This window comes from Oncorhynchus masou, chromosome 18, assembly GCF_036934945.1.
Source record: "Oncorhynchus masou masou isolate Uvic2021 chromosome 18, UVic_Omas_1.1, whole genome shotgun sequence".
Classification (NCBI taxonomy): domain Eukaryota; kingdom Metazoa; phylum Chordata; class Actinopteri; order Salmoniformes; family Salmonidae; genus Oncorhynchus; species Oncorhynchus masou.
In genome coordinates, this window is record NC_088229.1 from 27,589,872 (window position 1) to 27,605,672 (window position 15,801).

The 15,801-nt window shown below is 43.1% G+C and overlaps 2 protein-coding genes across 6 annotated transcripts in view; one reads left to right on the forward strand and one right to left on the reverse strand.

The window, feature by feature from the left end:
- The first annotated feature begins 508 nt into the window (after nt 1-508).
- Nucleotides 509-2,820, forward strand: LOC135504323 (ubiA prenyltransferase domain-containing protein 1-like). Its single transcript, XM_064922775.1, has 3 exons — nt 509-687; nt 1,185-1,798; nt 1,933-2,820. Exons 1-3 carry the CDS (start codon nt 662-664, stop codon nt 2,418-2,420), a joined length of 1,128 nt encoding a protein of 375 aa, XP_064778847.1. The 5' UTR covers nt 509-661; the 3' UTR covers nt 2,421-2,820.
- A 3,155-nt stretch (nt 2,821-5,975) lies between these two features.
- The window catches only part of LOC135504325 (E3 ubiquitin-protein ligase MIB2-like), a 90,061-nt gene continuing 80,235 nt past the window's right edge, over nt 5,976-15,801 (reverse strand). For all 5 annotated transcript variants that reach the window (XM_064922780.1, XM_064922781.1, XM_064922779.1 and 2 more), the window contains 5 exons: nt 12,623-12,898; nt 11,402-11,580; nt 9,621-9,814; nt 9,353-9,418; nt 5,976-9,151 (listed from right to left, as the gene is read on the reverse strand). In XM_064922780.1, the coding sequence (XP_064778852.1) occupies nt 8,919-9,151; nt 9,353-9,418; nt 9,621-9,814; nt 11,402-11,580; nt 12,623-12,898 (948 nt within the window). In that variant the 3' untranslated portion in view covers nt 5,976-8,918. The remainder of the gene's footprint in view (nt 9,152-9,352; nt 9,419-9,620; nt 9,815-11,401; nt 11,581-12,622; nt 12,899-15,801) is intronic.

Below are 15,801 nucleotides of genomic sequence, written 5' to 3' on the forward strand. Positions count from 1 at the left end.
CTGTGTAAACCGCAAAGGTTGTAGCCTAGTTTACATCAAATAAGTGCGTGTGTGAAGGGACAAAACACGCAATTTGAGTCTGGTGTGCATTCGTAGTCGGCAACGTTCGAAAACTATTGAAACAAACATGTTTGTTTTTGGAGACGTATAGTTGAGTGGGTATAATATTTACCCATGCTGGTCTGAGTTCGCTCTTTAACAAATTCGGGTGGGATAGGGAGATATCGAGCTGACCGTAGACCTGTCTCTACCCTATGGCAAATTTTACACGGAGCTGTTTTGACCCACCACCAAAGAACCAATAATGTAATTCCTGCCTTAGTATTTGTAATATATGAGTTGGTGCGAGTGTGATAATAAGCGATACTTTTTATAAAAAATATTTTGATAAATATATATTTTAATTCATCTTGAGAAAAGGGGTATTGGACATGTCAGCGTCACAAGACGCGGAACTCAGATGACATTGGAATGCGTTTCCAACGGTGCCTATTTATACTGTACTTTGGTTGGACAAAATGGCGTCGGTCAGGGTTAACTGTGATCAGCCAGTGAAATATCCTCAAAATTGACACGTAGCAGGCTTGCCAACGGAGCAGGGTCAGCCCTGTAGTTATGTATCGGTCACAGAAAGATGTTGTTACATGGTGTGAAATAGTTTATGAGAGAAAGGATACATAAAAACAGGTAATATCCGGTGTCGAACATTTCATTTCTCCCTGGCTATTGGCTAGCTAGCTAATTAGCACACTGGCTAGTTTGCTTTTAGCTTTAATCCTTTAATCTCTGTAGCTAATTAGTTGACTATCCAGCCCCCTAGTGCAATGCTCTGAAGGCACATTTTACGAGGTTGTAGGAAGCAAGCAATGTGGCCATCCAACAGGTGTTTTTGTACAATTTACAAGATTGTGCATTGAAATACAGCTGGTCCAGCTAACATATTTCTAGCTACTGTTAGTCAGGATGGAAGTACTGGAAATTAAACAGACTTGTTGCCTCGTCCTAGCATGTAGTAGTGAGCTTTAATCCTGCTCAACAACTATTTATTTTTCCTGTTGCATGCTCTTGGAACCCTTCAATGATGGACAATATAATAACTGATTCTTACTAGTTTTAAATTAAATTCAGAGCCTGGATTCTGTTGCACTTAATCCTTACATGAGAATCCTCTAACTCCGTTTCAGGTTTACTATCCATTTCTTTATGATTGTTGCTGGCACTACTGTGGACCTTGGCAGCGGTATGGCTGTGGGGCAGAAAACAAGCCGCGCGGAGACATTTGTTTTGGCTGGATCGAATGGACATGAGACGAGGCATTCTGGTTTGAATGACATTGTGCGGAACCACACCTCTGACCAGCAAAGGTCAGGGATGGCCAGAGTTTTGTCCGACATGAAGAACAAGTGTGCTGCTTATGTGCTGGCCCTGCGGCCGTGGAGTTTCAGCGCCTCTCTCACACCGGTGGCGCTGGGCAGTGCCCTGGCCTACAAGCTGGAGGGCTCTGTGGACTTGGTCATCCTCATGGTGTGTGCCATAGCTGTGCTGGTGGTGCATGGGGCAGGGAACCTGGTTAACACCTACTATGACTTCTCCAAAGGGATCGACCACAAGAAGAGTGATGATAGGACTCTTGTGGATGAGATCCTGGCACCGCAGGACGTTGTCATGTTTGGAGCGCTGCTCTACTCTCTGGGCTGCTTGTGTGCCACACTGCTCTACTTTCTCTCCACATTGAGGATGGAACATCTGGCCCTTATTTATTTTGGAGGGCTCTCAAGTTCTTTCCTGTACACGGGAGGTGAGCTAACCATTAACCTATTTTTTTTTTAAAGATGTACTGACATTTAATTTATATATTTTTTACCAATACTAACCACACACACACACTAATATCCAGATACTTATATGATATATTCCTTGTCCTGTTTTCAGGCATTGGTCTTAAGTATGTGGCCCTGGGGGATGTGGTGATCCTGATCACATTTGGCCCCCTGGCAGTCATGTTTGCCCACGCCGTGCAGGTGGGCTACCTGTCAGTCCTGCCTTTGGTCTACGCCGTCCCCCTGGCCCTCAACACGGAGGCCATTCTACACAGCAACAACACCAGAGACATGGACTCTGACAAACAGGCAGGCATCGTCACTCTGGCCATCCTCATCGGGCCCACGCTGTCCTACATCCTCTTCAACCTCCTGCTGTTTTTCCCTTACGTGCTCTTCTGCATCCTGGCCACCCACTACACCATCAGCATGGCCCTGCCCCTGCTCACGCTGCCCATGGCCTTCCCCCTGGAGAGGCAGTTCCGCAGCCAGTGTTATTCCAAGATCCCCCAAAAGACAGCTAAGCTCAACCTCCTGATGGGACTTTTCTATGTCTTTGGGATCATTCTGGCACCTCAAGGCAGCTTACCGCTACTGTGAATCCAATTGTAGATTACATTTTTTTGATAGCTTTAAAAAAATAGTCTAGTTGATGTACATCTTTGTATTTATGATTCGCTTGAGTTCAAAGGCTTTAATGTGTTGTTTAGTTTATACATCGAGAAACAGACCGTTTTAATTATTTTTCTGTAATACTGACAGATAACCAGATGTGTAATTGTTCCAGTATTTTGCACAAGAGTTCTGTGTATCGGTTGAAGTCTGAGATGGGTTCAGAATCATTTGGTATAAGACCACAGTAAGAGAAGATGTTTGAAGTCCCTATGCCTCATGAGGACAGACGTGGAAGTGGAAGAAACAGTTGCATCGGGTCCTTTTGCTACCGGTGATGCAATTGTTCAAAATGTCAATAAACCAAATCTATACCTTTTAATCTCTACATTTAAATTAAATGTCTTATTTTAGGACCATAGATTTTTATATATTCTTCAGGTTGAGGTTAAAATGATCAACAGAAATGTTATGTTTTCAGAAATAAGACGGTAGCCTTGTAATTCAGGTTTTGGAGTCACGGATTGGAATTGTCCATTTTAATTTTCAGACAATGGAGTTCAACGGTTCATCGATCCAGTCCAGGAATCAGTACAAACTGATGCGATGTGAGTACATGGAAATGCCCCTAAATGGTCCAGATCTCAGCTTAATTTTAATTGGACTAGTTGGTGACCTTTTTAGGATTTTACCATTAGGCTCTATGTTTTGAGTAGTTATGGATTCATTAACAAATGACATCCTATTGTATTTGTTTTTCCTATTCCTCACATTACATTGTTTGAAATTGGGTCCTTTTTTTAAAAAAATCGATTGCTATTTTAAAATTTACTGAAGGTTCTGTCAAAATTAATTATTTAAATAATTTGAACTATGTCCTTACATTTTTCAAAGTTTTTGAAATATGCAATGTAAACAGGGCCACTGTGTATGCCCAATTTTTCCACCACAGAGAACAGCTTTTGGTTGAATGCCAAAAATTTTAGGCACAGAGTTTCTTAATACTGTACAGTCTTTGCGGTTCCCCAATCAGATCCTGGTGCTAATCATCAGGTTTGTAAACCCACAGTATTAATCCCCTGAAAGGTGGTCCTTTGACTCTGAGAAGACTTCCCCCGAACTGCAGATCTGCAATGGTTGATATGCAATCATACAGGCTACTCTTGCAATAAGCCGTTGCAGTTTGGGGTAGTTCAATCCATCAATTAATTTAACAAATATTTACTTTGCAATACTTCCTTAATTTCTGACTTGGAAGGCACCGCTGTCTCAACTCCAATGGCTAGTTGCAGGTGGGTCGTTGGAATTTAGGAAATGCTCCATCATTAAATTAAAATTTGTGCACCATGAATTAATCCAACAATGTATAATGCTGTCATCTCAACCTGGTCTCAGAGCATTTCGTATTATTCTGTAAGTAAATCCGATACACTCCATTTAATTTGTGGATGACCAGCACCCATTTTGTATTATATGTTAAGAATTTGCAGAACGTATGTTTACGAATTCTAGCTAGCTGGCTAGCTAGCCACCTTGTTAGCTAGGTGTTAAGGTTAGGAGAAGGGTTAGGGGATGGGTTAGCTAACATGCTAAGTTGTTGCAAAGTAACTGAAAAGTTGCTAATTAGCTTAAATGCTAAAGTTGTCCCTCATGATATTCAATGTCCTAACAATGCTCGGCATCGTCCACAAAGTGGCATGGCAGGATGCTTAGCTCCCTCCTATCCTTTCTTTGGATTGGTGGATACATGCAATTATGTAATAGTTGATTGAATATTCATTGATGGTTGTTGACGTCAACCGCCTCTATTCAATGGAGAAATGCTATGCTTGTTAGCCTCATGCCAGGAATGTGCATAGCCATCTCGGATATAGTGTTTTTTTCTTAAAGTTGCGGGGATGTCACGTGGCCTACTTATATCCGTACACTCATAACCTAAGCATTACGAAACGTATATTCAATCAAATAAACCTCACGTAGTAAATAAGCCATTCAACTTTTTGTTGACCAAATTCGACACACAGACTGACCTCCATTTAAAAACTCCTTGCTTGGTGGGCGATAAAACGCCACCTGCTGGAGGGAGATTTTCCGCCGAGTTAGGCCTCTACCTCTGTCTTCTCTGATCGAAACGGGTGAGGTGCCCGACGCCTAATTTCTGAGTAGGCTACAGCAGTTTGTGGTGGATACCCACCTATCTTTCCATTTAGAACGTTTGAATAGAAAATAGGTGTTCTCATTAATATATCGTCGATATAAACGGCTGGACGCAATGACGTCACACCCCAAAAAATTAAAAACACATACTACACTAACCACGTTTCCATCCAGGCATTTCATGCGGATGAATGACCTGACCGGGCTATGATCAGAGGCAGTAGTGATGACCACACATGTTCTCTTGATAAGTGAATTGGACCATTTTCCTGTCCTGCTAAGCATTTGAAATGTAACAAAAGTGCTTTTGAATGTCAGAGAAAATGTATGAAGTAAAAAGTACATTTTCTTTAAGAATGTAGTGGATGCCGGCCTCGAAGAGCGAGATCACCCAGTCCCCTTCGGGGGGCCTCATGCTTGTCCCTGGTGTTATTTTTGTCAAAGCGTGCATAAAATGCATTGAATTCGTCTGGTAGAGGCATAGTTTGGCAGATCATGGCTGGGCCTTCCTTTGTAATCCGAAATAGAACATAGCCTCTGCCACATGCTGTGAGTGTCAGAGCCTGTGTAATAGGATTCCACCTGGTTCCTATTGTCCTTTTGCTTGTTTGATGGCTCTCCAAAGGTCGTAGCGGGACTTCTTGTACTTGTTTGTGTCCTCAGCATTAGCCTAGGAGTTGGCTTTGATAGCCCGGTGTGTGGTAGCCCTGTCCTTTATTTTAGCACCAACCTCTGTGTTAATCCAGGGCTTTTGATTGGGGGAAGCAGTGAACCTTCACTGTGGGGACAATGCCGTTGATGCATTTCCTAATGAAGCCTGTGATGGAGAGAGATCCTTGATGAAAACCTGCTCCAGAGAGCTCAGAACCAGACGGGAAAAGGTTAACCTTCCAACAGGACAACGACCCTAAGCACACAGCCAAGACAATGCAGGAGTGGCTTTGGGACAAGTCTCTGAATGTCCTTGAGTGCGCCAGCCAGAGCTCGGGCTTGAACCTAATCGAACATCTCTGGAGAGACCTGAAAATAGCTGTGCAGGGACATTCCCCATCCATCCTGACAGAGCTTGAGAGAAACTCCCCAAATACAGGTGTGCCAAGTTTGTAGCATCATACCCAAGAAGACTTGAGGCTGTAATCGCTGCCAAAGGTGCTCCAACAAAGTACTGAGTAAAGGGTTTGAATACTTATGTAAATGTGATTTCCTTTATTTTTATTTAAATGTGCAAAAATTTAAAAAGTATTTTTGCTTTTCATTATGGGGTATTGTGTTTAGATTGAGAAAACACTTTACACATTTTTGAAAAATTCAAGGGGTCTGAATACTTTCCGAATGCACTGTACATGTTGGGAGGAAACAGTGACTGATTAAGCGCAGAACACCAAATACTTATAAAACAGTTCCATATTTATTGCAAAATATTTTCGGACAGAATACAACTGAACAAACACGTCAACGTTGGAGGAATGGACAGTAAGGCCAACATCAGAACTCCAAGTGCTGTACACACAAATAGTAACATTTCTTGCTTAAATAGTATATGTAGTTCTCATAGCAAACCTCTAGTAGTACATTTCCAAACCTCGGGCTCTACTAAATAATTGTTTTTACCTGTCTACAGAGAATACTCACATGACCCAATGTAGGACACCAGATGACAATCTTTAATGATCATAAAGACTCTCGATTCATTAAAATAACGTTTTGGCTCCAATTTTTTTTTCTTTAATATCAGTTGTCATTGAGAAGCTGGGAAAGAGGGAATGGGTGCAGTCTCATGACACCCTATTCCCCATGTAGTGCACTACTTTTTTAGTACCCTACAGCCTGTTTTCCAAACTCCATAGCATACTCACAATATGCTCTTGCTCTTTTGCCCAAATAGTACATAGCTATGATAGTTTGAGACAAAATCAACATTGGGAGCCACAATAGTGCTATTCAATTATTTCAAAACATTGATAATGGCTAGAGCATTGTATCTAGATGAACGAGGCAGTGCAGTCCTGTGCACATCCTTTTAAAGATTTGGCACTGGTGTAGTAGTACTTCTTAGAGTGAACCTTACTTTCCCCCACTTGTGCCCTCTCACATCTTTACAACCTTTCCACAAAAAGGCAGAGTAAGACAGGTTACATTTTTTCTAACATTCAAAATGTACATCTTAATTGGCTTACCGAAAGCTGGGATCTACAAACCCCTGTCAATGGAAGTTTACAATAGAAAAATCAAATAGATCATTTTTTTTTTAAACACATAAGCCCTTTGGAAAACAAACCAAAAAATACAAAGGATGATGTACAATCCAAAAATGCTTTGCCAAACAGACTGGGGAGGGTTTCTTCTAAGTAGGCTGAATATGATGCGAGACACGTAACTACAGATGTACAGTTCCACTTTTTTTGTTGCCATGTCTAATTCAATGTTTACTGTTTGAGAAAAAAAATACATTACAAGAGTCCAAAGGCTGCCAAAAGTCCACATTGTGACAATAAAGAACAAGCATATACATAATTTTTCTGGCTCAGCTTTTATAGAAGTTGACCCACCTCCATTGACCAATAATCCTTTCTGTTCTGTATTGGAGGAGTTATCTTCCTCTATCCAAAGGACACCAAGGCTTCCAGAAATCAAAGGTAATCCTGTCCGCAAGAGTCCAAAGTTGACCTAAACTCAATGACAAACCTTTCTGCACCACCCAATTGGCTGAGCCCTGTCTGAGGCTGAGTGTGATGATGCTAGCAAGCGGATGGGCAGCTAACGCACTTGCTGGGCAGTACAACGCTACGCTACACGCTGAGGAGACGGACAGAGGCGCTCAGGTTCAGACAACAGACACGGGCTTCGTTCATGCTTTTTATACAAATCTACAAAGAACAATAGGTATCTGGGTGATGGCATAAGGAAAATGACTTGCACTGCCACTGCGACAGCAGACAAATAAGTATTTCCTTTCTTTTAAAGCAACAAGCAAACCTCTCTTATGGTGTATTTCAACATTCATTTCATACCAAAAGCAATAAAGGTATGTTGGGCTGAAGTGAACTCATCTACACGTATATTCTGCTATAAAACAATCCAAGCTGTTGTTTTACCAGATATCTACAAGTCCCTTAGTAAATGCACACCAAATTGTCAGAAGGCTCTAATGTAAAAACGTTTGACAAAAACAAAACATTCCACAACCCTTTTGATACTAGAAGTGTTTCAATGAATCAGGACCCTGAGTAGAGAAGGACATAGGCTTGGGTGAAATTACAGCAGAAATCCATTTTTTGCAGATCAAACACCAAAAATAATGACTTTAGCTAAATAGAAACACCTTCAGACAATAACTCAGTACTAATTACGGGTACTCTTAAAACCACACATGTAACCAAATCCACAACAAAGTCTTCAGCTTAGAATATGCATGTACTCATGCATATAGTGTGTATTTTCCTCTTACGTATGTACGGCAAGCGGGAGGGGCTATACAGAGGAGCCTTTAGTTATACCATCACCCTCTGGAGACTAACACTTATTAAAAACAGCTTCATATGAAGGAGAGCAAACATAATACACAGGATTCAAGACAGGGAGATGGACTGTTCTCTGCATTCTTGTAAACAGGGGAGGTAAGACAGGCAAACGGGGTGCAATCAAATGGGGAATAACAGACATACTCTTAGAGCAGCACAGGTGAGGGCCTATTCAGATGGACATCCTCCCTGGTTTGTAGGGACATCCTCCTTGTTCACCAATATGAGTGGAGCTTGCGGCACAACCACCTCCTCCTGATGTAACCGACTGTGGCTGCTGATTACTGGGGGCCACGGAGAAAGCATTGCAGAGCCTTTCAGGGGTAGTGGATGGATTTTTTCCCATGCAGAAATGGGCAACAAAAAAAACTAAATCTAGTCAGTATGACCATATCCAGCTATGTGACACTGCTGGAAACCCTGGGGTGTATTCATTACGGAAACCGTTTACTCTTTAAGAACAAAATGGAAGCAAACAAAGCAAATGGAACGAAACACGGAGGCACCTACCTGAATTTGCCCAATAGGAAGTCTAATTTGTGTTTTTCTGTTTGGAGTAAACAGTTTCTGTGGCAAAACGTTTTGCAACAGAATCTGCATAATGATTACACCCCTGGTGCAACTAAATGAAACAGAACACAACAAAGCGCAGCGGCTGAGCCAGGATGGATGAGCAAGTGGCTTATCCCAAAGGACTGAGATGCAGACTGACCGACTAACGGACACCAGCAGAAAACGGGCAACAAGCTGACCACCCCTGGGCCACTGCATGGGGGGTGGGGGGAAGAAAGGAGGACGGGGGCCTCTGTCAGACGAAGAGCTGAATGCGCTCGCGGATGGTCTGCCTGCAGATGGGGCATGTCTTGAGGGCGGCGCTGCAGTCGATGCAGGAGGCGTGGCCGCACTGAAAGACCAGCTTGATGTGGTTGTCGATGCAGATGGGGCAGGTGATACGCTCCTCCATCTGGCGGTAGCGTGACTGTAGCTGCTCCAGCAGGTTGTGCTGCTCCGAGTCCGGGCTGCAGTCCACCTCTGTCTGGTCTGGAGAGAGAGGAGAGGGATACATGTCATTCACTTCACCATTTAACATCACACTCCACTAAAAGGTATTGGGATCTGTACTAGTATTATCAGGACATCTTTTTATGTTGTAGCTTCTATTTATAAATTACTACCAATGCCCCTCACCGACACACATCAGAAAACAAAGAAAGGGCTTCTACTCATCTGTGGTATCATTACCTTGTCTTATTTTCTTGGTGATCGTGACCTGGCATTTGATGCATTTCTTCATTCGATGAGCACACTCTGGAGATATTAGGGAGAGGCATAAGGAGTTACTTCAGATCTTGTGGGAAAGCCAAATGCTGATTTCTTAGAAACTGATTTAACCTAGTCCTGGACTAAAACCACTTCCAATGGATACATTTTAGTCCAGGACTAGTCTTAATGCTCCAGCTGCCCCACCAACATTCTTTCTTGCACGGACACACACACACATGCCATCTACCTTCGCAGGCGACGCTGTGCTGGCAGGGGCAGAAGAGGACGAGCAGCGCCAGCTCGGAGCAGATGAGACACTCGCTGGGCCCCGGCAGGACGGGCATGGCCAGGTTAGTCATGGTATTGGGCGTGGTGTGGACCCGCCGCAGGCTGGTGCTGCTCAGTGACGTGCCGCACGTGATGGCCTGCAGCCGCTGCATCCTGGAGGAACGGATGGATGAAAAGACTGATTGGTACACATAGTGTACGATAGGATTTGTTCTCTTATCTTTGTTTTGGTTAGTTTTTTGTTCTCATCTTTTCCACTTATTTTAAAGCCCATTTACAATGGCAAAGAAAAAGTATGTGAACCCTTTGGAATTACCTGGGTTTCTGCATAAATTGTTCATCAAATTTGATCTGATCTTCATCTAAATCACAACAATACACAAACAGTGTGCTTAAACTAATAACACAAATTATTGCATTTTTTTGTCTATATTTAATACATACTTTTTACAACCTACACTGTGAATGTTTAAATTATGTGAACCCCTAGGCTAATGACTAGGGTTAAAGAAGCATCTCTAAAAGCCTTGGAGTCCATCAGTCCATCATGGTAAGACAAATTGTCTATAAATGGAGAAAGTTTAGCACTGCTGCTACTCTCCCTAGGAGTGGCCGTCCTGCAAAAAATGACTGCAAGAGCACAGCGCAGAATGCTAAGAGTGTCAGCTAAAGACTTACAGAAATCTCTGGAATATGCTAACATCTCTGTTGACGAGTCTACAATACGTAAAAAACTAAACAAGAATGGTGTTCATGGGAGGACACCACAGAAGAAGCCACTGCTGTCCAAAAAAAAAACATTGCTGCATGTCTGAAGTTTGCGAAAGTGCACCTGGATATTCCACAGTGCTACTGGCAAAATATTCTGTGGACAGATGAAACTAAAATAGAGTTGTTTGGAAGGAACACACAACACTATCTGTGGAGAAAAAAATGGCACAGCACAGCACACCAACATCAAAACCTCATCTCAACTGTAAACTATGGTGGAGGGAGCATCATGGTTTTGGGCTGCTTTGCTGCCTCAGGGCTTGGACAGCTTGCTGTCATCGACGGAAAAATGAATTCCAAAGTTTTATCAAGACATTTTGCAGGAGAAAGTTAGGCTATTTGTCCACCAATTGAAGCTCAGCAGAAGTTGAGTGATGCAACAGGACAATGACCCAAAATACAGAAGTAAATCAACAACAGAATGGCTTCTACAGAAGAAAATACACGTTCTGAAGTGACCCAGTCAGAGTCCTGACCTCAAGAGAGAAGTTTACACAAGACATCCCAAGAATATTGCTGAACTGAAACAGTTTATTAAAAAGGAATGGTCCAAAATTCCCCCTGACTGTTATGCAGGTCTGATCTGCAACTACAGAAAACGTTTGGTTGAGGTTATTGCTGCCAAAGGAGGGTCAACCAAATACAAGGGTTCACATACTTTTTCCACCCTACACTGTGAATGTTTACACGGTGTGTTCAATAAAGACATGAAAACGTATAATTGTTTGTGTGTTATTAGTTTAAGTAGACCGTGTTTGTCTATTGTTGTGATCTAAATGTTATGACCAATTTATGCAGAAATCCAGGTATTTCCAAAGGGTTCACATACTTTTCCTTGCCACTGTATGTCTGATTGGGGCCTTAATCTCCAGGCTGACCCTTCATAGCAATGAGTGTAAAAGGTGCTGTTATAATAGTAGAACCATTAAGGACCATACAGCCAGCCAGCCAGTCAGTAGTTGTACATACCGCTGCTTCTCAGAGAAGCTCTTGATGAGCTGCAGCACGGCTGTGTCAGCTACCAGGTCCAGCGGGCTCTTGCCCTTGTGGTTAGCGTAGTTGATGTTGGCGCCCTCCTGTGCCAGGAAACAGGCAATGGCTGCGCCCACGCTCAGCTCCGTGTTACCCATCAGCCCCGAGCTGCTCAGCTACACAGGAGGGAGGGAGGGAGGGAGGAGGAGAGTTGAGTTCTGGTAAGCCTTTATTCTTGTAAATTAAAGGAATCACATGAGAGTCAAAGCTGCACACACAGGATATGAGAGAGTCAGACAGAAAGTACAGTGTACAACAACCACAACAAGATTACTGAGGATGTCAGATGACACTAAAAACGAGTAATTGCTAATTAGTATCAATTAAGCAATACTCTTCTAGTAATCAGCGGCACGTCAGATGCAAGCTGCCCACCAGTTTACTACCTGTAGCCCAGTGGTTAGAGCGTGGAACTACTGTAGTAACCGAAAGGTTGCAAGATCGAATCCCCGAGCAGACAAGGTAAAAATCTGTCGTTAACCCACTGTTCCTAGGCCGTCATTGAAAATAAGAATTTGTTCTGAACTGACTTGCCTAGTTTACAATTTAAAAAAAAGAAAATGTAAAGGGGATGTCTGGTCCTCGTACAGACTATATTACAGCAAGGGAGTGATGTCACTAAACCCAATGCACCCCAGCTGGAGAAATACGAGCCCAAATCCAATCAAATCTAGAACTCCCCTCCTTTGCTGAGAATGTGAATACATGGTACTTAGACTAGCCACCTTATGTACAGTGTGAGTTAACCCCTATCCAAAATTGCTTGGCAGATGGCCAGCATTGTTTGAGCGCTGCAGTGTTTGGGGTTGTGCTGATTCCCTTTTGGCTGTGCCAGTGGCAGCAGCTGCTAGAACACAATGCTGATGGTTTGCATTAACCGACCTAGCAAACAGAAGGAACACATTTTTTAAAACAGACCTGTGTTTTACAATTGAGAGGCGAGGAGTGATTGTGCCTATTTGAAGCTAGGGAAGATGATTAGGTAGCCTAATAGTGTAAGGATAATTAATTTCTCGCTCAGTGATTTAATGTCTCATTCAAAACTAGGTCTCTCCCTTATTTTGGTCTCCCCTTCTCTTCCGGTCATGTCTTTTTTGCATCATTTCTCCTGCACCACTCATGAATCAAGAAAAATCACACCCTTCCTCACAGTCTTACCTGACAGTACAGCGAGGATGATGACGAGCCCGGACCCCCCTCTCCTCTCTCCTGCGTGGTGGTCGTGGTGCTGGTGGTGGCGGGGGTGAGCGTGGCGTTGGCCAGCTGCGGGCGGCTGAGGGCGACGTGCATGGCCGTGTCCCCATCCTCGTCCTCCACATTGACGTCCGCGCCCTCGACCACTAGCAGCTGCACCAGGTCCCCGTGGCCCTGCGTCACCGCCAGTTGCAGCGGCGTCTGGTTGCGGTTGTTGCGGATGTTGACGTCACAGCGGCCCTGTGAGAGGGTGGGTGAGGGGTGAGAGAAAGTTAGTTGGGATGTTCCTTTTGAAGCTTAAAAAGGTACAAGTGCATTGAATATAACCTTGTTGGCCATCTTTAGGTGTTGCTATCATTTTTCCTTTTTTAGAAGACTCAGAAGGTACCAATGTTACATTGCAAGCATTTGCTTTTTACGTAGCTGTCCTGTGACTGCTTGGTATCTGTAACTATTTTACTTTGCTGTTGTGTCCATATTGTGTTGTACCTCACCGATTGACCTGATTTTAAACAAGTGTGGGCACTGAAACTGATTTCTAACCACTGTTGTTTCAAAGAAAGTATTTTATTTTGTTCTAGTACTTGTAGTGTTATACTTTGGAATTTCTGTCCCTGTTCCGAAGAATGCAGTTATGGCAGCATTAAGGAAAGTTTCTTGGAAACTTCAATTTAAGCCAACAAGTCCTTGAAGGTGTTACATGGAAACAACCCTTCGAGCTGCTCCACAACCAACTATGTAATAACTGTTAACAGCCACCAGGGGGAGGTCACCTTCATTATGCTGAGGAGCAGATAGCGAAGGGGATATACATACAGTTGCATTTGGAAGTTTTAAAAAAGCACAAATTCCCTGTCTTAGGTCAGTTAGGAGCACAACTTTACTATTATTCTGACATTTCACATTCTTAAAATAGAGAATTATTTATTTCATCACATTCCCAGTGGGTCAGAAGTTTACATACACTCAATTAATATCTGGTAGCATTGCCTTTACATTTTTTTTTTTACTTCGGGTCAAATGTTTCAGGTAGCCTTCCACAAGCTTCCCATAATAAGTTGGGTGAATTTTGGCCCATTCCTCAAAGCAGAGATGGTGTAAGTAACTGAGTCAGGTTTGTAAGCCTCCATGCTCGCACATGCTTTTTTAGTTCTGCCCACACATTTTCTATAGGATTGAGGTCAGGGCTTTGTGATGGCCACTCCAATACCTCGACTTTGTTGTCCTTAAGCCATTTTGCCACATCCTTGGAAGTGTGCTTGGGGCCAATGTCCATTTGGAAGACAAATTTACGATCGAGCTTTAACTGTAATGTTATACTTTGGAATTTCTGTCCCAGTTCCGAAGAATGCGGTTATGGCAGCATTAAGGAAAGTTACTGATGTCTTGAGATGTTGCTTCAATATATCCACATAAATTTTCCTCCCACATGATGCCATCAATTTTGTGAAGTGCACCTGTCCCTCCTGCACCAAAGCACCTCCACAACATGATGCTGCCACCCCAGTGCTTCACGGTTGGGATGTGTTCTTCAGCTTGCAAGCCTCCCCCTTTTTCCTCAAACATAATGATTGTCATTATGATGGTTATCACTATTTTTGTTTCATCAGACCAGAGGACATTTCTCCAAAAAGTACCATCTTTGTCCCCACCATGTGCAGTTTCAAACCGTAGTCTGGCTTTTTTATGACGGTTTTGGAGCAGTGGCTTCTTCCTTGCTAAGCGGCCATTCAGGTTATGTTGATATAGGACTCGTTTTACTGTGGATATAGATACTTTGTTCCTGTTTCCTACAGCATCTTCACAAGGTCCTTTGCTGTTGTTCTGGGATTCACTTGCACTTTTCGCACCAAAGTACATTCATCTCTAGGACACAGAATGCATCTCCTTCCTGAGCAGTATGACAGCTGCGTGGTCCCATGTTGTTTATACTTGCGTACTATTGTTTGTACAGTTGAACTTGGTACCTTCAGGCATTTGGAAATTGCTCCCAAGGATGAACCAGACTTGTGGAGGTCTATCATTTTTTTCTGAGGTCTTGGCTGATTTCTTTTGATTTTCACATGTCAAGCAAAGAGGCACTGAGTTTGAAGGTAGGCCTTGAAATACATCCACAGGTACACCACCAATTGGCTGAAATGATGTCAATTAGCCTAATCAGAAGCTTCTAAAGCCATGACATCATTTTTTGGAATTTCCCAAGCTGTTGAAAGGCACAGTCAACTTAGTGTATGTAAACTTCTGACCCATTGGAATTGTGATATAGTGAATTATAAGTGAAATCATCTGTCTATAAACAATTGTTGGAAAAATTACTTAAGTCCTAACTGACTTGCCAAAACTACAGTTTGGTAACAATAAATTTGTGGAGTGGTTGAAAAACGAGTTTCAATGACTCCAACCTAAGTATATGTAAACGTCAGACTTCAACTGTATATAGCTAGATAGACACACATCAAAAAAATAAAAGCGTCCTCCCACTGTCAACTGCGTTTATTTTCAGCAAACTTAACGTGTAAATATTTGTATAAACATAAGATTCAACAACTGAGACAAACTGAACAAGTTCCACAGGCATGTGACTAACTGAAATGAAATAATGTGTCCCTGAACAAAGGGGGGTTGGTCAAAATCAAGTTTCAGTCAGTATCTGGTGTGGCCACCAGCTGCATTAAGTACTGCAGTGCATCTCCTCCCCGTGGACACCAGATTTGCCAGTTTTTGCTATGAGATGTTACCCCACTCTTCCACCTAGACACCTGCAAGTTCCCGGACATTTCTGGTCCTAGCCCTCACCTTCCGATCCAACAGGTCCCAGACATGCTCAATTGGATTGAAATCCTGGCTCTTCGCTGCCCAATGCGGAACACTGACATTCCTGTCTTGCAGGAAATCACGCACAGAACGAGCAGTATGCCTGGTGGCATTGTCATGCTGTTGGGTCAGGATGAGCCTGCAGGAAGGGTACCACATGAGGGACGAGGATGTCTTCCCTGTAACGCACAGCGTTGAAATTGCCTGCAACAAGCTCAGTCCGATGATGCTGTGACACACCGCCCCAGACCATGACGGACCCTCCACCTCCAAATCGATCCCGCTCCCGAGGTCTCGGTGTAACGCTCATTCCTTCGGCGATAAACAAG